The sequence below is a fragment of the Chiloscyllium plagiosum genome, unplaced genomic scaffold (genome assembly GCF_037043375.1).
Source record: "Chiloscyllium plagiosum isolate Xiang-an unplaced genomic scaffold, Cpla_swu_hap1 HiC_scaffold_18, whole genome shotgun sequence".
Taxonomy (NCBI): domain Eukaryota; kingdom Metazoa; phylum Chordata; class Chondrichthyes; order Orectolobiformes; family Hemiscylliidae; genus Chiloscyllium; species Chiloscyllium plagiosum.
The window spans coordinates 50,671,615-50,693,991 of record NW_028270156.1 but is presented as its reverse complement, the minus strand read 5'-3'; the positions used below and the strand labels follow the sequence as shown (position 1 = coordinate 50,693,991).

The 22,377-nt window shown below is 40.0% G+C and overlaps 1 protein-coding gene across 1 annotated transcript in view; it reads right to left on the bottom strand.

Moving 5' to 3' along the window:
• Nucleotides 1-4,579: 4,579 nt before the first annotated feature.
• The window catches only part of lrrc10b (leucine rich repeat containing 10B), a 29,874-nt gene continuing 12,076 nt past the window's right edge, over nucleotides 4,580-22,377 (bottom strand). Inside the window, exon 2 of the mRNA XM_043705999.2 lies at nucleotides 4,580-6,767. Within this exon, the coding sequence (XP_043561934.1) occupies nucleotides 5,867-6,748 (882 nt within the window). The 5' untranslated portion in view covers nucleotides 6,749-6,767 and the 3' untranslated portion in view covers nucleotides 4,580-5,866. The remainder of the gene's footprint in view (nucleotides 6,768-22,377) is intronic.

The window sequence follows — 22,377 nt, the reverse complement described above, 5'->3', positions numbered from 1 at the left end:
CTGCATTTACCATGACTAATGCACTAGCCTGCACATCCCTGGACACTACAGGCAATTTAGCGTGGCCAATTCACCTAACCTAGATATATTTGGACTGTGAGAGGAATCTGGAGCACCTGGAGGAAACCCATGCAGACACTAGGAGAATGTGCAAATCCACACAGGTAGTCACTGAGGGTGGAATCACACAGGCCCCTAGCACTGTTAGGCAGCAATGCTAACCACTGAGGCACCCTTTTTGTCAGTTCATAAAGAAACCTACTATTTGCAGTTATATACCAGGATTTGCATGCAGATATTGAACATAAGTTCAGCAGAGTTGAAGAATATTGCTGAATCCTTAATTTCAGCAATGTGGAATCACAGTCAACACTAAAGTGACCACACTGCCAAACACAAACAGAAATAATGTGTCAGGAAAAGATAGATGTGGGAAGATAAGGCCACTTAACTATTAACCTGTGCTTCCTGTCAGCTGTCAAATGTTTTTTTTTAAACAGCTTGCATCAAAAAGTACTGAGGAGTATTTGCAGAGAAATACACGTCTTTCTGAATGTTTCTATAAAAGGCATAGCTATGTCAGAAGTTTGCTATGTGTCCTATCTTCATGAGATGAGATCCAGGCCTCAAGTGGCACAGGTGCAATGCAATTCCTGGTGGGCTTCCACATGAGTGAGCTGGCATTCAGAGTTCCTTGGCTTTATAGTGGAAGTGTTTAACATAGAGGCTGAATGCGCTGAGAACTCTTAATAGTGTCTTAACATTTTTCCTGGAATAATAGTGTGTGTGTCACGATAGCCAAAAGCTTATTTGAAACAATGACATCTACTTATTGATTTCTATTTTATCTTACACTCTTTCATCTTGGTCAATATATTTCCCAGAGTGGCTCTGAGCCAGAGGCCAAACAAATCTCAGCTTCAATCCCAGGTGTGTGTTGCATCAGCTGCTTTCATCCCAGGTTGCTGTAGCAGCCTGATTGCTGATCACAGTATACAGACAACATTTTCACTCTTGGTCATGATTCAATAACTCTTTTAGAGAAATGTGTATGCAAATGGATGCCAGATGGCAGCATGATCAAGTTCAACCCTGGTGCCCTCTACCACTTAAATAGCCAACTCTTACTCACTGCTTTATGTGCTCACACATTAAAAAGAAACTGGTCACCTTGTTAAGTTACAAGTAATAGTCAACTACTGAAGAAAAGCAAGAAGAAAATTGATGATAGGAAACCATTATTCTTTGCTAATTGAAAATACCATTCACTGACACTGAACAACCTGGGCATTTGATATAACATCACACACGTTATTCTTCAACCCATCATTGTCTTTCTACCTCAAGAGATCTTCAGCAAGCAGGTGGGTAGGCAGATGAGTCACTTCTTAGTCTCCAATAAAACCAATTGGATCCATAAGACCATAAGACATAGGAGTGAAAGCAAGGCCATTCAGCCCATCGAGTCCATTCCGCAATCATGGCTGATGGGTGTTTCAATTCCACTTACCCGCAATCTCCCCATAGCCCTTAGTTCCTTGATAGATCAAGAATTTATCAATCTCTGATCCATTATCAGTGAAGGCTGAAAAGAAAGAACTGTGATGCCTTTCCTGGTAGTTCTTGATGTTTCCTGCCTGGGTGGAGACAATATCTAACTTGTGCTTGATCATTTCATGATGGGCAATTCAGCATTCATGAAAAGCTCTAATACATTTTCCCTTCATCAGACCATGTTGACTCTGCCTGGTCATCTTATTATATTTTAAGAGTCTTGTGAAGATTTACTTAATGATGGACTTTTCTGATGGCTGATGTCAGATTAATTGCTGGTATTACCCTATTTCTTTTTCTTGTTCCTTTTCTGAATGGCTGGGTTATGTTTGATGCCTTACAATCAGTTCAGACTGTTCTCAAATTGAGATTAGCCCCTCAGGCAAAACAAACTTGGAGGTGAAGTAGGAGCTACATAAAACATAGAACAGTACAGCACAGGAACAGGCCTGTTGACCAAAAATGGCTGTGCCGACCATGATGTCATTCTAAACTAATCATCCTCCTGCAAATACTCCATATACCTTTATTCCCTGCCTGTTCTTTTCACCTGTCTAAATGTCTCTTAAATATTGCTATCATATCTGCTTCTATTATCTCCTCTGCTAGAGCACCCCAGGCATCTACCACCCGTTGTGTAAAAAAACATGCCTCGCACATTTCCATTAAACTTCCTTCCTCTATCAGCATAAATCTATGCCCCCTAGTATTTGATATTTCCAATCCAGGGAAAAGACTCTGACTATCTATTTAATCCCTAGTCCTATTCCTCTCATTATTTTATATAAGTCGATAAATGAAAACTACAAGTAGTTTGTGAGGTTTATATTTTGAGGGAAGACATGTGAAACAAAGGGTTAATTATACCTTTACCCTTAGAATAGCTCCTGAGAATATGTAAGAGTGGCTGTGTTGTGGTGACATCAGATCAATTAGAACTGTCCCTGGATCTGTAGGACTCCAGATAAGATGTCCTCTCACACTATCCTCTGTCAGTAGTTATATACCTCTCAACCTTTTGCTGTTCACTCTCAAAAGTGTAGCCATCACAGTACTACATAGAGGGTATATGGCTGAGGTAGATGAGCTCGTGAGTGGTTAGGTGGACAAGTGTATGGAGAGTCACTGCATAAGGTGGGTAAGTAGCCATCGGTTAGGTGGATGAATTGGATTGGCTGGTGGGTTGGATGAATAGGTTTGGTGGATGAATGGGTGAGTAGTCAGGTCAGGTGGGTGTTTGGGTAATCGGGAGAATGGTCAAGTGGTCAGTTGTAGGGTAGTTAGGTCTGGAGGGTGCAGCAGGGAGATGACAGAGACTCTGTGAAGAAGGAAGAAGTTTTCACCTCTATCCTACCAGACATAAGCAGAAGGTAAAAACTTGTGGTTTTCCTAAGCTAATGGGATTTCCAATGGTGTACCATACATGTGCCACTACGAAAGTCAAAATCACCAAAATTCCCACATCTGATGAGGAGCTTTTTAAAATATATTTTTTGAATGTGAGTAATTCGACATGACCACATTTATTGCCCATCTTCAGTTGCCCTTAAAAGGTGGTAGTTTCTATAGAGATGGTGATACTAACATGGCACGAGGAAGGAAATAGTCACAGCAACTTTGTCAAAATAATGATTGTACATCCAGGTCATTGTGACTGGAACAAATCTTGACTGGAAAATATATATATTTGAATTCGTATGAGGACAGAGTTTGCTCAGCTCTCATACCCATTCTCTGAAGCCACCCCTATATTGAAATGATCCACATGCAGGTGCTAAAAAAAATTACTGCTAAAGCCCACGAAAACTTGCCATAGAACAGAGCAGCTTGTATAAAACAGAATGGGAGAAGAAAACAAAACCTGTGCCATATAATCAAACTCCTGAACACTGCTTGTAAATGTTTCTATGATCAATCTCAAATGATGCTATCCAATGCTGTAAATAGAAAACTGGTGAGCTCTGACTAGGGTTATTATATTGCCTTATGAACACATCTTTGTTCCCAAAATATATCAAAAATATATTACACTACACCTCCTGCCAATAAATATGTTATCCCATATGGAGCACATTCAACTGCCAGGTTAAAAATAAATTCCCCAGTTACACCATCACATTCCAATATCGAGTATAACTATCTGAACTTCATTTGAACTTATTGTAGTCCATGACTGGTAAAGAGTCTACTGTAGCTGACAAAGGAATTTTTGGAATTTCAACCTTTAATTCTACATTTCCATTTGTATTTTTGTTTCTTTTCTTCAATAGTATTTTTACTTCCCTGATTACCCACCATCAATTTTCCAGCAACATATTTTCCTCCAGCTCCTGGCAGGTTCCTGTTTTTATGCAAGTAATGCACTGACATGGGATCTCAACACATGATTGGGTGCAATACATTCTAAAATTCACTTCATATCAGTGTATCAGATTTCTAGAGTTAAAAACCGTTTTTTGTTTTGTGTTTATTTTCCCTCTTTCCCTTGCTCAGATCTTAAGTATACTTAACCTAAGTGAAGCTTCAATGTGCTTGGCTCTCCACACATCCAAAAGAAGTTGGATTTGGTTTTTCTATCCCTGTAATACATAATAATGGCGGGGACTGAGGAACAGCAGAGGCAAGTGGTTCTTGGAGTGATATTGAATTTGCACTGATTCCGTACGAATGTGTACATCCTAGATGGTCAGCAGTTCCCCATAAGAGAAGTCATAGCATATTTCCATTAACAGGGTAGGTATAAAAACTCATAGCAACCAGGAAATTCCTGGCTATTATTCCTCAGTCAGTATTTTAAGATGAAACATTAGGATTTAAGTTATCAGTTTCCTCAATGAGTAAAGCTACAATGTGAATTGCAACTTAACATATTGATCTCAAGCACCAAGTTAAATGAGTCTGTTGCTCATTCTTCCTCAGATGGGAGCGATACGTGAGGCAAGGAATCTGTTCTCTATCATTTTCCCCAAACTGGAAGTTATGTCTTTGGTAATGTGAAGGAAGAAGAATAGAAATAAAAGTTAAATAACTTGCTGATATTTATTTTCTGGTCTTACATTTAGCAGTAATATTTGGAAAAGAATATGCAGTTCATTCTGTGCCTCTATTTTGAAGTAAACAGGATGATTCAGACCAGTATGTCATATTCTGCAGTTTTTCTGGTTTATTTTCCTTATTTGAGGACTTAGATCTCAGAATGAAAGAATGCCCTGATAAATGGATTAAATAGAAAAAGGATGAAATAGAAATTCTTCAGTAAAGTCCAGCATGTTTATTTACATTGCTAAGCAATTATAGTGCCCTGTCGATGGCCATTTCCACAGGATTTCCCACAATGGCAGCTGTATGACAATTTTCATATATTGTCATATTTTTGTCCCTCATTTCCTGGCTTATGTTTTTGTAATGCCATGAATCGTTTGTCCCTAAACAGGAGTGGATATGTGAGCAGATCTAAACTGCATTCCTGGCACACTCCGTTCCAGCTAAAAAAATCTCTCTCTTGCCATTTAAGGAAATGGAAACGTAAAGCAGTCATGCATGCAAATACTGTGTGTATGATTTTTTTGCTTTTTTTTTAAACCTCTGCTATGGGCAGAATGAGTTGTTATTTTTAACTCATTGGAATTCTTTGAACATGTAAACAATCGATGAAGCAGCTTATTTTCAAAGTGATGAATGGAGTTTAGTAATGCAGCTGAAGATGATCCATTGTGTAAGAGTAACACGTTCTTGTTATGCTTTATTCATTACAAATTTATTAGTAAGAACAACTTATTAATAAATATGTAACTCTTACCCCAAATCTTATTGCAATATGAAAACTGACCCTCATGCTTCATTACTTTAATAATTATAACAGTTCTTGACCGCTTTCTCTTATGAAGTATTATCCAACTGTTATTTTCTCACTGCGTTGCAGAGTTATAGACATTTTTGAGTTAATCTGGTAATACAGATACATATGGTCCTAAATTGCATGTGGCACATCCACATTGTTAACACAATCTACTGAGAAATCTATCACAGTAAAATCTTTCATTAAAAGGGCCCGTACTGGTTTAAACACCCATTCCTGTAATCTGACTTAAATTGCGTCATACATAGAAATAACCAACTTTTCTATTGTTTTTGTGTTCGACTGTGTTTTTCATCCAGTTCTAGTCCCTTGGGCCATTTATATCTTCAACTGCCTACTCCATTTCTGACTGTTCCAGAGTGAGTTAACCACCATCTCACAATGACTTCAAAGGAGCTGTCTTCACTCCGTGCCTGGTGCGTGATATTCCGCGGCTGGTATCTGCAGTTGATCTCATGTCTCCTCTTGAGAACAGTCTAAAGTGGAGAAGTTGCCCTCCGTTTCCAGTCCCATGGAGCCATTTTTGAGGATGCTGTGCAGAGGTTCCTGATTTTCATCATTCTCTTCACCTTCTAGAGCCCTGGCAGCCCTTAATTCGGCTGCCCCTTCACCTACCAGTGTGACGCCATCTGCGACACTTGGTGGGCGCTTTGCAGGATTATGGTCATAGGAAAGCAGTTTAAGCCTTGAAAGGTGTTCCATATTAGGGAACTCAGTGATTTTATTTTTGTCCACATCAAGGATTTCTAGAAATTCCATTTTTAGTAATACCTTCGGAAAGTCCTCGAATCTATTTCCATACAACCAAAATCCACGCAAATTTATGAACCTAACCAGATCCTCCGGTAAAGTCTTTAGCTTGTTGTCTCCCATCTGGAGTGACCTCAGACTGGGCATATTAATTAGCTGTTTGGGAAATTTTCTGAAATAGTTGCTCTCTATCCATAGACACCTGAGATTTTCTAGATTCCTAAACTCTGGAGGAATTGTCATTAATCTATTGCTACCAAGGTAGAGCCGGGTTAGATTTTGCATATTGCATATAACTTTAGGCACATCCTCAAATTTGTTAAAGTCCAGTGCTAGAATCTTTAAGTTGACCAGCTGCTCAAACTCATTGGGGAGATCCCTCAACTTGTTGTTGCTGATGTATAACTTCTCTACATGTGTGAACGAGCAGATCGGAACTGGGAGCCTCTTTATCTTCTTGTGGCAGGCATCCAGCATCCTGTCAGCCATTACTTCATCCATGTCGGTTGAAACGCAGCTCAGTTCATCATCAGGGCTGCAAGATAAGACAGAAGCAACCTTCTGAAATGCACTCCCCATTTTCATTCTTGGAGGTCAGCCCTCCCTACACAGGACAAAAGAAAAATCAGAATTGAAAATTTGTAACATCGATTATCAGAATACCCATTTGATTGAAAACAATATCATACAGTGCTGTACTGCACTTACAAGGCATCAACACCATGCAATTGCTTGGACAATATGAACCCTGCACAATGACAAACATAGAAGATTATTGCCAATGAGAAAAAAAATTAGCCAATTTTAGTTCATTCATCATAAATTAGTTTATGCTAGTTTGAACCCTGTATTCCCTTTTCTATTCTCATCATTTAAAGTACTTTCTCAGATGTAGGTTTGTTAAACTTAATTTCGTATATGACTAGAACATCGCCTCTCTGAAACTTAGGATTTGAAGACCTGATGAGTAGTGGGGTCAAATTGTGTGTCAAATCACAGGCACTATGTTCAGTGCCTACCCATCCTACCCATCATAATTTTACTAATGGCAGGGAGGGCATTGAATACATGCCAACTCTTGGGCTAAATGAAGCACTCCAATTGTTAATTTATGGTCATTTAATGGCCTCCCCACTGCTGTAATTTTATCGACAATGAACGTGGCCAGGACCAACTGTCCCACCTGCTAGGTCTCACTAGGTGAACTGGTGGCCTGACAAGGTACATCATGCTGCCTTTATAGATCCTCTGTGCCTATCAGATGCAAAACCCACTGTGGCTTTCCTATTCCTTCCCTCCTCCTGTCCTTTCCATCTTTGCCCTAACTCAGCAAGGCCTTTAGGACTAAAAACAGTCCCACCAGTGTCCACCAGTCTGAATGTTAGCTGTTAGAACCAGGGAGTTGTCAGAAATTTCACAGCAGCTCTTAGAGGTTCACTTCTTCCTTCCTTGACAATGGTTGAGGACTCACCTCGAGTCAATGAGTGGCTTTAGGATGTGTCAGCCATGCTTACCCTAATAAGCTCCAAATCTACACATCTCATCTTTTTCATAATATCTCAGACCTCAATATGTCATGATAAACTTTCCGACTCTTTGAATTATCTCTCAGTTTAAATATTATCTTTTTGTCTCAATGACACAAAATTAATAGATTAATCAAATTGTAGTTTAATAAGAGTACTATACAACTTCATCACACCTTTCCCTACCTTGTGGTTTATTGTTTAGATTGTACATGATTTGAAATATTCTGGTGAGAATGAATCCGTCAACAATATTTAGTTCTCTTACAAAAATTATCCTAAGCCATTTCGTTACTGTTCATGGAATACGTATTTTGCCCATTATTCCTGCCTATTTGTAGGACTTAAAACTATTAAATTTCATCTGCCATTAGGCTGATTACTCATATACTTTGATCACCTGATTCATATTTTTTGGTTTCCCTCTTCCAATTCTATTGCTTTCTACTAGTTTGCTATCATCAGCAAACTTGACCAATTTATATTAAGTTTCTGAATGAAAGTAATTTGGTGTAAATTAGAAACAATAAGAAGGCTTAGCTCTAAAACATGCTATTTGGAATCTCACCCATTTCCATATAATTCCACATAACAAAAACTTATTAATATCCAACCTTTAACTGCTGTTTTGAAAATCCATTCTTGAGCTTTAATCTGAATCCACACATCTTGGAATTTAGACGAATAACATTTTGGTTAGAACGTTTGAAACATCTTTTATCTTTTATTAGGAATATTGTAATCATCTGCATAGAGCTTTCCACAGGATGTTCCTTTTCCAATCCAAGTGGACTTGTGTTGTAATTTCCAAATTTATTCCTAATAATTAATCCCATTATTTTACACCAGATTGAAGAAAGATGGTGAATCTGTAGTACCTCATGTCTATTTAGTTTGCTCATTAGTAAGTTACTCACACGTCAACCTTGTGTCAAGTGACTACCTCAAAATGTCTTGCCAGTGATGAGCAGGCATTTCTGCTGGGTAGCATCAGTTTTTGTTCAGTATAATTCATCCAAAAAAGCCAAGCAAGTACAAAACATTGAATCATAAATATAAATCGAGTTCTGTGACCTTTTGTGCTACTTTAAAAGCTATACACCAGAAAAACAGCCCTGTTCACAACATTGCCAAGTCCCTATAATAAATTATTCACTTGTGAGATTCTGTGATTGGTAATCATTGGAGGCTGTTAACACAGATTCTTAAAATGTAAGGGTTATTTGAGGAAAAGGCACAAATAAGCACATTTTAAAGCCTTTCCAATATTACTTTTATTTAAAGTATCCAAAATTTTACTACTGGATGCCAATGATACCAGTATATGGCTCAACATAGCTTTAAAAGTGACTTTCATACTTAAAAGCGGTGGGCTAATCCATTTTGACTGAAATAAACTTAGTTTAAGCAATTAATAAAGTTGCACTAAGTTACTACTCCTACATAAAACAATGTTTTTTTAAATGCAACGTTTTTTAAAAAGTCTTAACATGCTGCAGGGTTGGAGAAGTTCATGGTAGAGCTTGATTGGAAACTTGAGGAAAAACAACTTCTGAAATCAAACCCAATTTTGAGAACAATTTGCATCTTTTTGCCCGAAGGGGAAACTCTCGACCCTTCTCCTGAGACTGTCTTAATGCTTTGAGCTAAATGAGATCTAATCTCTGGGGAGGAAAACTGCAAAATACCTCAAAGGCCAGAAATCTGAAAGTAATCCAGAAAGTGCTAGAAATACTCAGCAGTCCAACAGCATCTGTGAAAAAGGAAACACAGTTAATGGACTGAATCTTATGGTTTATTGTCTAAGTGCCATTGTGTCAATTTATTTAGAGAGTTTTCACCACATTGACTAGTGAAATTTCAGACTTGTCTTACCAAAATCACCTCTTTAACTATCTATCCAATCTTTATCATTCCCTTTAGTTCAATTTTATCCTCACTTTACCATGCACCATTCTCACTACAGCTGAGCACTCAGCAGATAACCACCAAATGATGGCACTTCCTTGTCCTGTGCCATATTCAAAAGGCCACTATTTATCCAGGCAAACACTGGCAATCCAGCATTGTCTCTCACTGGCAATAGAGTGGCACAGCACCCACAAAGCCATGCTGCCCATGATATATAGCCGGTATGGCTGACACTCATTCACACATGCAATCCCAATCTCTCACCTTATTGTTTAATCATCGAACCACACAGTTCACTTCTCCTTGGCTACAGACAGCATTCCCTGTAACTGTTTTACTGGTTCCATGGGCCTTTGATGCCCATGCACAGAAGTGACTTTCTGGAATTGGAGGTCAATGCTGTGATTGGCATTGCCAAGGCCAATTGTTGTCTGTGGAAGATCAAATTGCTGCCATTCCACCTACACCCTAGAAACCTTGAGTTTCATCGCACTTGCATCTTTGTCTCTAGCTCTACACTTGCCTCTGCTTTCCTCTCCAGCCTTGACTGTCCTACCCTCTGGTTTTCCTCTGCTGACCACACAGATTCTCTGTGTGCTGTCCTTAATGATTGACAAACCCCCAGAGCTGTATTTGCCCCTGGACATGACTCAAGCATTTCCCTGAGAATGCCTTTACAGTATCCTGACAATTGCCCTGACTGCTTGTACTGGTCCTACAAGATTGACCATTGCCCATTCTCTGGACTGTAGTTGGACATATGCCCTGACTGTGACTGGCTGAGTGCAGGAAAAAACCATAGCCAAGCTCCTGGACAGTGTGCAAACTGTGGTGATAATGGAAGGTTCTGGTAAACCTTAAGATAGTGGCCTCTCCTTGACTGGACTGAGGACTCACCCCCTTGCAAATTTTGATGTAGTCAATTGGTTAGATATATGTGCAGAATATTTCCCATGCAGGCAGTTGGCATATACAGTTGGTGTTCGATTGACATCTTGATGTAGTGTACAGCAAGATGTTTGACACTCCCCCTTGACCAATAAAGCCTGGGATAGGGCTCCACTGATGAGCATGACAAGATTCTCTGGCTATCTATACATACAGTAAGTCAGTGCAGAAGTGCTACGGATAGCCTTTTGGCTCTGACTGAGGCACCAACATGCTAAGGCAGGGCAAGGTGAAGTGTGGATACTGTGAGCATGTAGGTAGGCTTTATGTGAGCAAGCACTCAGAGAATAGCCAAGTGCCTTGAAATGCAGCCTGGTCCAATCCATGAGTTGGGTGCCTGTCCTGATGGACAAAGTGAGTTGCAATGCTAGTTGCCAGTGCCTCCGACAATGCAGGTCTGTACTTCCTCAGCATCCCACAAGTAGGTCAGATTGGTGTAATGAGGGGTTGGCATTTCTCAGACACCAATGGCCAAGAGTGCATGTAGCCTGTATCCTAAGATGCAGGTTAGTGCTGAGCAACATGAAGACTCCTTAAAGCTGGAGGCAAGCTGAAGTCACCATGTACCCGCTCTAATTTCAATTTTGAGATTTCTCAATGTCTAGCTGTTCAGCATGTTTGCTAAGATAGGAAGTTGAATATTAATGAGGTGTTAACAAGGTGCTTGATATATACAGGTAGTCCCCAGATTGGAAACAAGGTTCCATTCTGAATCTATTCACAGACCATTTTGTATGCAAGTTGAAACACAATGCAGGGCAACATAAAGTAGCCACTCATAAATGCAGGAAATGTTCATGTATCAGATCTTTAAAATATAGGATCACAACTGTAAGTAAGAGCGTTTGAAAATCAGATATTCATAAATTAGGGACCCCTTGTAGTCTAAAATTTAGAGTACAAGAGAAAGTTAGCCAAAAATATAAAAACAGACAAGAAATTTTTCTTTAGGAAGAGTTGGTCCGACAGAACTAGTAATGGATGACATAGAGCTGATAGACGAACTGAACAGATATGTTGCAATGATCTTCACTGGAGAAGATACAAGGAACATTCTGAAAATGGCTGTATATCAGGGATTGAAAGTGAGGGAGTAACTCAAGAAAATTCCAATTACTAAGAAAATTGTTGGGACTGCAAGTTGACAAGTCCTGATGGATTTCATCCTAGGGTCCCAAAAGAAACAGATGGTGAAATAGTTGACGCTTTGATGCTAATTTTCCAAAACTCAGATTCAGGGAATGTTCCTTTAGATTGGAAAATAGCTAATGTAACTCTTTTATTCAAAAAGTGAGGGAGGCAGAAAACAGGAATCTACAGATCAGTTATCTTAATACTTACCACAGTACTTATACGATGGTATAACAGGGCACTGAGTAAGTCCAAGGTAATTGGACAAAGCTGAAACTTAATTTTTCTTTGACTAATTTATTGGAGGTCTTTGAAGAACTAGCTTGTGATTTAGATAAAGGGGAACCACTGGATGTACCGCACTGAGATTTCTAAAAGGCATTTGATAAGGTACCACATTAAAGATTATTGCAGAAACTAAAAGCTCATGGTTTGGAGTAATATATTAACATTGATAGAAGGCTGACAGGCTCGCAAGAAGCAGAGAATAGAAACAAGCGGATCTTTTTCAAACCGGTAGGATACTGTCACAATGTTGGTCTTTTTACAAGGTTACTATGTCCTTGGGGCTTTAACTAGGCTGGGTTGAGAGGTTTATTGGGGTCCTTTTTGTTTACCCCTAACTAGTAATGCCTCCATCCTAAGGCTTTCATGTCTTTAAAAATGGTATAATCAAAGGGGAGTGGCCAGCCAACTGTGTAGCTAGCCTTCATTTAGACTAGAGTTTTTGGTTCAGTACAGCAGCAGTGTGTGTGAGGAAAGGCTGTTGGTTCTCTCCCTCCTTCTGCCCTTCTGACTGTGTAACCTGTAAGATATTTGTGTCATTTTTACTCTTTGTCCTAAGGGATGTGTTTATGGGACGGTTGCAAGTATTTTCGGAACAGCATCATTAGGTCTGTCGGGCTTTGGATAGGATAAGTTATCCGCTAATCTATTTTCTGTTTTTCGTATTTCATTCTGTAATTTTGTAAAGAAATTCTGTTTGTTTAAAACCTGGCAGTCGTATCAGCTAATTCACTCTGGGAATATCTATTATATACTTACCTAAAACAAATAGCAAAGTTACAGTCTGGGTTACCTGATTAAATATGTTTTGAGGAGTTAGGCCTGGTCCATAACAATACCATGAGTGGTGTACTGCAAGAATAAATGCTGGGGCCTCAAATTTTTATGATTTATATAAATGATTTTGATGAAGGGATTTGAAGGTATGGTCACTACATTTGTTGATGACACAAAGATAGGTAGGAAAGTGAATTGTGAAGAACCGTAAGGCCTACAAAAGGATATAGATAGGTTAAATGAGTGGGCAAAGATCTGACAAATGGAGTGCAATGTGGGAAAGTGTGAATTTTCTTTGGCAGAAAGAATAAAAATAAGCATTTTATCTAAACGATGAGAGATTATAGAACTCTTGAGATGCAGAAAGATCTGGCTGACTTAGTGCATGGATCACAGAAGATTAGTATGCAGGTACAGTAAGTAATCAGGAAAGCTGATAGAATGTTATGATTTATTGCAAAAGAAATTGAATATGTAAATAGGGAGATTATATTTCAGTTACACAAGGCATTAGTGAGACCACATTTGAAATACTGTGCACAGTACTAGTCACTGTACTTACAAAAGGTTATTAATGCATTGGAAGCAGTTCAGAGAAAGTTTAGAAGGCTAATACTTGGAATGAGTGGATTGCCTTATGAGGAAAGGCTATTCAGGCCAGGCCTATATCCTCTGGAGTTTAGAGGAGTTGAAACTGATTTAATTGAAATATACAAGGTCCTTGGTGGACTTGGAGAAAGTGAGGACTGCAGATGCTGGAGACCAGAGTTGAAAAATGTGGTGCTAGAAAAACACAACAGGCCAGGCAGCATGCGAGGAGCAGGAGAATTGACGTTTCGGGCATAAGCCCTTCTTCAGGAATGAGGTTGGTGTGCCAAGTGGCTACTTGGCCCGCTTGACACACCAGCCTCATTCCTGAAGAAGGGCTTATGCCCGAAACGTCGATTCTCCTGATCCTCGGATGCTGCCTGACCAGCTGTGCTTTTCCAGCACCACATTTTTCAACTCTGGTCTCCAGCATCTGCAGTCCTCACTTTCTCCTAGTTGATCTTAACCTACTGCAAATCCTCTTGCAAGGATGCCTACCTTGAAGAAGCTCTCCTCCTCCCTCTACAAGGATCTCAGTGAGTCCCTCTCTCACTGCACCCCCCAGGTCATCTCCTCTGCCCTGAAGCTCTTATGAATGTAGATTTCTCCAGCTTCCTCATTTCCCCTCCCCCCACCTTATCTCAGTCCCAACCCACGGATTCAGCACCGCCCTCTTGACCTGCAATCTTCTTCCCAACCTCTCCGCCCCTACCCCCTCTCCGGCCTATCACCCTCACCCTCACCTCCTTCCACCTATTGTATTCCCAGCGCACCTCCCCCAAATTCACTTCCCCCTACCTTTTATCTCAGCCCGCTTGGCACACCTGCCTCATTCCTGAAGAAGGGCTTATGCCCGAAACATCGATTCTCCTGCTCCTCGGATGCTGCCTGGCCTGCTGTTTTTCCAGCACCACATTTTTCAACCCTTAGTGGACTTGACCAGGTGAACGTTGAAAGCACGTTTCCTCATGTGTGACAGAAAATGCAATATGCACTGTCTCAACATCATTACCAGGTTGGTTAAATGGCTCCCTTAATATGGGGGAGAGCACTTCCAGCATCTTGTGGAACCGGTACTGAAAAATCCTATAGTTACAGGAAAAATATGGGCATTAAGCAAAGAAGAATTAATGCATTGGAAGCAGTTCAGAGAAAGTTTAGAAGGCTAATACTTGGAATGAGTGGATTGCCTTATGAGGAAAGGCTATTTTACGCCTCATACAATTAAGCACTGCCCAAAGGACATGTAGGATTTCACACCAATTCTTGCTTCTGGTTGAGGCATGGGATATATTAGAAAGCATCTTTTCTTTTGCCTTTTAAAAAATCTTCCACGGAATTTGGACATCACTGGCTAGGCCATCATTCCAGCCCTGGAGACAATGGTTGTGGGCCACAATGTTGAACTGCTGTAGATACACCTATTGTGTTAATGGAAAGGAACTTACAGAAGTTTGAGCATAATGAAAGAATCTTGGAGGGGACAGGCAGTTGATAGTGCCTTGTATCTGTTGCTCTTATCTTTTTGGAGGTTAGAGATCACAGTTTTGGAAGGTGCTTTCAAAGGAACATTGGTGAGTTGTTCCTAAGCATCTTGTATATGTTACACATAGCTGCCACTGTGTTAGGTCATGGAGAGAAGAAAGGTTTAGGGTGTTCTTTAATATTGCGCTTCATTAGACCATCCTCAATTGCAGCAATGCATTTATTTTCTTCTCTATATTATACTAGTTTTTTGTCCTCTCTGTGGGAAATTGCCAATGAATGCCTCATTACAGAAAGCTCTGTCCTCCAAATTCAGGCCTTTTTGGAACAAAAGTGAATCAGTGGCACTGGATTAAAAGTAGAGAAAAAAAAAACATTGAGTGGTTTAGTACAAAAAAGTGGGGATTGGGTGAGTGAGATGTGTGTTTTCTTTTCAGTCCTGGATATCTGGGTTTAAACCCAGCATCCACTGACCTGACAGAAGCCTTCTCTTCGCTGCCTTTCATGACCTATATGATACGAATTTGAAACATATCTCATCTCAGTTCTGAGGAGAAACAAGTTCATAATGCAAAACTGTTTGTAATTCAGAAAGGTCACAAAGCTGACTGGAAAAAAAAAAGAAATGGAAAGGTCACCCTCACGCCATGGGAGATGTTTCTTTCTGAAGATGGGACCAAGCAGTATCATAGCGACAACTGCATGATGTCTTTGTTCCTGTCACACTACAAGTATTCCAGCTATGTGAAATAGCTTCTCTTTGCATGTAAATCATGGTCTACTTCACTTCCTTTTGTAACTCATTTCTTCCCTGGATCTGAAAATGTAAAGCTCTTTATATCATTTGACTTTTTTTATTTCTCCAACAATATGGAGGCTTATAATGTCCATATTTCATAGTACTTAATAATTAATTCTTGACTTATTTTGTCTTTTCAAAATTAATCAGGTCCTGAACAACAAGATTTTCCCCTTCATCCAAATGATTCTAATAATATTAGTTTTCCTCAGAGAAGATATAGTTGAGAAGAGCTTTGATCAAGTTGTTTAAAATCATGTGGCTGTCTGGACAAGATAGATAGGAAAAAAGTGCTTACCTTGGTCGAAATGTTGAGAAACAAAGGACACTGATCTAATGTGATTTATTTTTAACATTCACTGGAGGTGGGCATTGCTGGCTGGCTAGCATATATTGTCCATCCTTAATTGCTTTTGAGAAGGCATGTAGGTACACCCACAATTGTGTTCAGTTTGGAGCTGCAGGATTTCACTCCCATGACAGTTTAGGAGTGACAATATATTTGCAATACTGGATGGTATGTGGCTTGAAGAGTAACTTGCAGATGATGGTGTTCCCATGTATCTGCTGCTCTTGTCCTTGTAAGTGGTAGAGTTCTTTGATTAGAAGGTACTGTCAAAGGTGCTGTCATGAGTTGCTATATCATGTAAATTCTACCATTATGCATCAATCGTGGAGGGAGTGAAGGTTGAAGGTGATGGACAGTGTACCACTCAAGTGGAGTGATTTGTCCTGGATTATGTAAAGCCTCTTATGTAATAAAGTGTACTCATCCAGGTAAATCACTCAGCCATCAAACATAATCTCATTTTTGCTCTGAAACCATAGCGCTTAGTTTTCAGCACTGACCATTACATCCTTTCCACATCCTTAGAACTTAAAATCCAAGTGAACAAATTCTCATTTTCCAACATTATATTCAATCTGCCAGACTTCGATCCACTCAAAAAACCTACCTATGTCTATCTGCAGCTTCCTTATGTCTTCTTCATAGCAAATTTTCCCACCTATCTTGTAGAATCTGTGAATTTAGCTAACGTCTTTGATCTCCTTAACCAAGTAATTGATGCAAATTGTAAAATGCTAAGGCCTCAGCATAGATCCCTGTGGAACTGCATTTGTCACGCCATAAAACAAAGACTCATTGATGCATACTCTCTGTTTCTGCTAGTCAGTCAATCTTCTATTCATGTTATGATGTTAGTCTTTACACAATGAGGTTTTTTTTACAATAATTTCTGATATAATGCCTTATCAAATGCTTTCTGAAAATCCAAGGATAGTACGTTTACAAGGTGCCCTTTATCTACACACAAGTTATTCCTTCTAAGAAATTAAATAAATTGTTTAAATATGATTTCTACTTATCAAAAATACCATTCTAACTCTTCCAAATTCCCTTGCAATTTTCTAAGTGTTCAGCTATAATCTCTAAAATGATTCTAACATCTTCCCCACAACAGACAATAAGTTAATTGGCCTACAGTTTCCTATTTTCTGTCTCTCTCCATTCTTGTATAGAAGTTTTATGTATATGCTACTTTCCAATTGAATGAACTCCAGTAACTGAATGAGTTAATGAGGGATTAATTGGGAGAACGCAGAGGTGGGTAACTAGGTGATGTAGGTAGATAGATAAGTGGAAGAAAGGGTAAGATGGATAGGTGAGCAATGTAGGTAGGTGAGTGAGGTGGTAGGTGGGTTAGTGTGCAGACAGGTGATCATGAGGATAGTTGGGTGCTCAGTGGGGGCAATTCAGCTAGTCAGGGGGCTGTTATGTGATCGCAGTGAGTGGCTGGTAGTTGACAGGAGCTGTCAATTGTGATGCTCAGTTAAGTTGTGTTAGCTAACCGCTGAATTGGAGCAAGTAATAAACTGACGATATTTCTAGTGTAAATATGCAGGAAAGTGCCACAATCTGCTCCAAGTCTCCACCCTGAGCTTAGGGTCAGAATCATTAGAAAGGCTGCTCGGCAGAAGAAATCAATCCATCGCAAGTTTAGTTTCCTGGGCATTTCTACAAATGTCTGTAAGATAGGATCTCTGCAGAGCCCAGATGCACATTTCCCGATGTATGTCCCATTTCTGATAATCTTAAAGGCTGGAAGATGTGGGCAAATGTTTTCAAGTTTCTGAAGTGTGTCTTGAAAATGCAACCCTTTGATGTAAACAGGGAACACTACCATGTGCAGTTTACTTTTAAGTTTAGAAGATGTGATAAGACATTTCAGTTGGGAAATCCTGGGTGTAGCGTGAATTTTAATGGCGATAGGTGATAATTTAGTTCAGGGGATTGACTTCATGACCAGTGTCAGCTTATTCTGATATCTTTCTTCCACCTAACTGACATATTTAATCGTTGATCCAAGTGCCTTATATTCTCCTGTATTATTGGACTACATTTTACAACTATAATATTTCAGTAGGAAAGCATTTTGAAAATACTACTCCCATTGAGTTACAACAAAAACATTAAAAGTTCACTACCTAATTGGAGGTATTAACCTGCAGATAACAGTTGTATTTTGAATGTTTAATGCACTCACATCAGATTCCTTTCTTCACTGGCTGATATTTTGCTGCAAAGTGACTAAGTGTGGTGCTGGAAAAGCGCAGTAGGCCAGGCAGCATCTGAGGAGCAGGAGAATCGAAATGTCGATTCTCCTGCTCCTCGAATGCTGCCTGGTCTGCTGCACTTTTCCAGCACCACACTTTTCAACTCTGGTCTCCAGCATCTGCGGTCTTCACTTTCTCCCTGCAAAGTGACTAAGCACAGCTTGAACAATATGCAACAAGGAAACATTTTTTCATTGAATCAGTAAATATTTACAGCAGAGATGAAGGTCATTTGGGTGGCTGTGACGATTCTGGGTCTAAGAGGTACCAGCTAGTCCCGTTTCCCTGTTCCTTCCCATTAGCTTCGCAAATTCTTTCTCAATGATCTGATGGTCTTCTAAAGCCCTGATTGAATCAGTTTCCCTTGGCTTTCCCATACCAAGGTGAGATGACTGACTTGCATCAGGATTGCTACAGACCACCAGAGATTTGCCAGGCTTCGCCCTTCCCAGGTATATTCACCATTCTTCAGATCCTATCAATACACCTGTGCTCCATCTCCCTGATGAACTGGTTGAGACAGGTAAGTAATCTGCCCATGTGGGATGGCAGGATACCATCTTGATCTCACAGCATCAATCTTATTTGCATTGCAGCATGGTGTTTTGTAACATCCTTTGACTTGTACATAAGATTGACTCCTTACCACTGGATACTACAAATACCAGTGGTCCAGAATTAATTGTGCATCTAGCCAGCTGGTCCAATGCAGTTAGAACTCAAGCATCTACTGAGTGGTGTGGAAAATTGCCCAGGTATGTCCAGTCCTGAAAAAGCAAAACTAACCAACCCAACCAATTGCTACCCAACAGTCAACTCCATTATCAGCAAGGTGATGGAAGGGGTCATCAAAAGTGCAAACAAGCAGCATTTGCTCAATGGCATTCAGTTTAGGTTCTGCCAAAGCCATGCAGCTCGTATCAGCCTCACAGCCTTGGCCCAGATATGATGAGGTGGGAGTGACTACCCTTGACATCAAGGTAACTTTTGACCAGGTATTACAACAAGCAGCCCTTGCAAAACTGAAGTTGATGGGATTCAGGGGAAAACTCTCTATTGGGTGGTGTCAAGGAAGGTGATTTGATTGTTGGAGGTCATTCACCTTAATCCCAAGACATCACTGCAGGAGTTGCTCAAAATAATGCTGGAAACGCAAACATCTCCAGCCTCGAGCAACTGTCGGTGTGGAGGTTGCACATTCTCCCCGTGTTTGCATGGATTTCGTCCAGGTGCTCTGGTTTCCTCCCACTATCCAAAGACGTGCAGGTTAGGTGAATTGGCCATGCTAAATTGCCCGTAGTGTTCAGAGATGTGTAGGTTAGGTGCAATTTTCAGGGGAAATATAGAGTAATAGGGTAGGGACATGGATCTGGGGAGGTTACTCTTCGGAGGATCAGTGTGGACTTGTTGGGCCAAATGGCCTGTTTCCACACTGTGGGGATTCTATAATGATTCTATGATGATGTTGACTGGGCTGGTGTGATTCACTTATGACCAGTAATTAGATAGGCTGGGGTTCTTTTCCTAGAACGTAGAAGACTGAGCAGGGAGCTAAATGAGGTGTACAACACTCTGAGGTTAGATAGGGAGAAACATTGTCCTGTAGTAGAGGAGTCAATAACCACAGTTTTAAGATAAGGAACAGGAAGTTTATAGGGAACTTAAGGAATGATCTTTTCACCCAGAGGATTGTGGATGTCTAGAACTCACCGCCTAAATGACCAATAGGGATAGGACTTAAGAACTTGAAAGGCCATAGCATCTAAGGTTATGGTCCATGTGCTGGAAAATGGGATTAGAATAAAGAGATGCTTGATGACCAGCATGGACATAATGGACAGGAGTCCTCTTTCTGTGCTTTAAAAATTCTCTGACTCTATAACATATTCAACATCAAAACTTGAGCAGTTAATGCCAAATAACATATTCAGTACACATGTGCCAGGTAAAACAATCACAGACAAGATGATGGTCATCCAATGGCATTACAATCATGGAATACCCCACTAATAACATCCGAAGGGGGTGGGCGGGGGGGGTTACATAGACAAGAATTTGAACACAGTCAGGCATATCAACACTGTAGCTGCAAGAACAGGTTAGGCGGGACAAATTCTGAAATTACCAACATATCTGCTGGCTCCCTGAAGCACATCCACCACCTGTGACACAATTCAGGGCTGTGATGCATTATTCTTAGATTTCTTGCATAAGCATAACTACAGCAACATTGATGGGTCTCAAAGAAGCACAGGAATAGGAGCAGGGGTAGGTCATTCAGCCAGGTAAGTCTGCTCTGCTATTAGGTATCATGGCTGACCATCTACCTCTATGATACTTTTCTCCATTTTTCTCTACTACAGGACAATGTTTCTCCCTATCTAACCTCAGAACGTTGTACACCTCAGTTAGCTCCCTGCTCAGTCTTCTATGTTCTAGGAAAAAAATATAGTCATTGGTATCTAGATATTTGTTTTGAACATGCTCAATGATTGAGCTTCCACAGCCTTTTGATTTACAGAATTCCAAAGGTTGACCACCTTCTGAGCGAAGAAATTCCTCTTCAGCTCAGTGATGAATGAGCTATAGGATTTTGATCCAATGACAGTCAGGGCACGATTATATATTTCCAATTCAGAATGATAGGTGACTTGGATAGTGTGCTCAAAGTTAAGCCTCACAATTGCCAGTCATCACAAAAGGTAAAATAAATTATCTAAATATGCAGAATTCCCAATTTACTTGTCAGTCACATGCAGGGTCATAGGAACTACCATTTATTATATATAAATAGATTCTAACCACATTAAATGTTGACATATAACTTTGCCCGTTAAAACTCTAACCAGTAATACTTCTAATACTAATACTTCTCTACACATATATACAGACAGAGACAGACAGACAAAATAGCATTCGTATTATGGTGGACGGATATGGAAAGCAGTCACAAGGTTCACTGAGATGGTCATTTTGCTTGCAAGGACTTGCTTTTCTTCAATCTCTCTTCTCCAGGTATTTTACATCTCTTTAGAAGGCATTTGTGATTGGTATATTAACTGCACAGTCTCTTAGTTGTTAAAGCCACAGCTTATAACAACTGGTGAAAGAAAATAAACTGTCTTTCTTCAGATTTTAGGTTTTAAACTGAAGGGACAGCCACACTACCTCCCCTCCTGAAAGTCTGCAGGCTGCTGTTGTTCTGTCATTCCACTGCCAGATTCCCTCAATCAGGCACCAAGTACCTTTCAGAGACTCTCCCTCCTTTCCATCAGCCCCAAAGTAGACCCGTGTGCAAACACAGAAGGATATACTTACCATGCTCCCCAAAGGACAAGACTAAGTGCATGCATTTGCTGGATAAGAAAGTCTAAACCTTTAATGTGTACAAACCTAATTTAGTTTGTAGTTGGCATTAAACTAAAATCTATAGTTTAAATTCTACAGGTGCTGCCTTAAGCATGTGTTTTTTCAAAGCTCACAATGAAAGAGTTGATTTGGTAAGAACAAGCTGAAACTAGACCCACATTAAGTGATTAAGGTAAGCACTTCTGGTGAGAACAATTGGTGAGTATTTCTATTTCTTAAAATAAAAGTAAAGTATTTAGCTTGTGTTTAGGCCTCTGATATTTTACTCTTTTTCTTAAAAACTGTCAGTATAAGATAGATATGCAGAGGAACCTCGATTATCCGAATGACACAGGCGGGGAGTATTTTGTTCAGATAGTCGAATATTCGGACAATCGAATGGCAGATAATACAGTTTAGCCAAGCATCGGGACTTTGCGATCTTGTTTGGATAATCCGAAATTCGGATAATCCGAAATTCAGGTAATCATATGCCAGGTAATCAGCGTTCCTCTGTATTGATGTTAAAAGAAGAGCAAGCATAGTAATGTTATGAATGACTAAAGCAAATATAATACAATCCAGATGGCAGGTGAGATGATATGATGCTGCTGCAGCATGTGGGAACTGCTGCAAATCATAGTGAGCCAGAGTGAACACATCTAGAGCAGCGTTTGTCGCTCAAGAAACTTTGGATTTGAGTTTAAGTGCTGGTATCCAAATTGTAAACATTACACCACATCAGGGAGGGGAAAGTTACCTCGACCCTTCTTTCCAAGAGGAAGTCATACCCCCCAGAT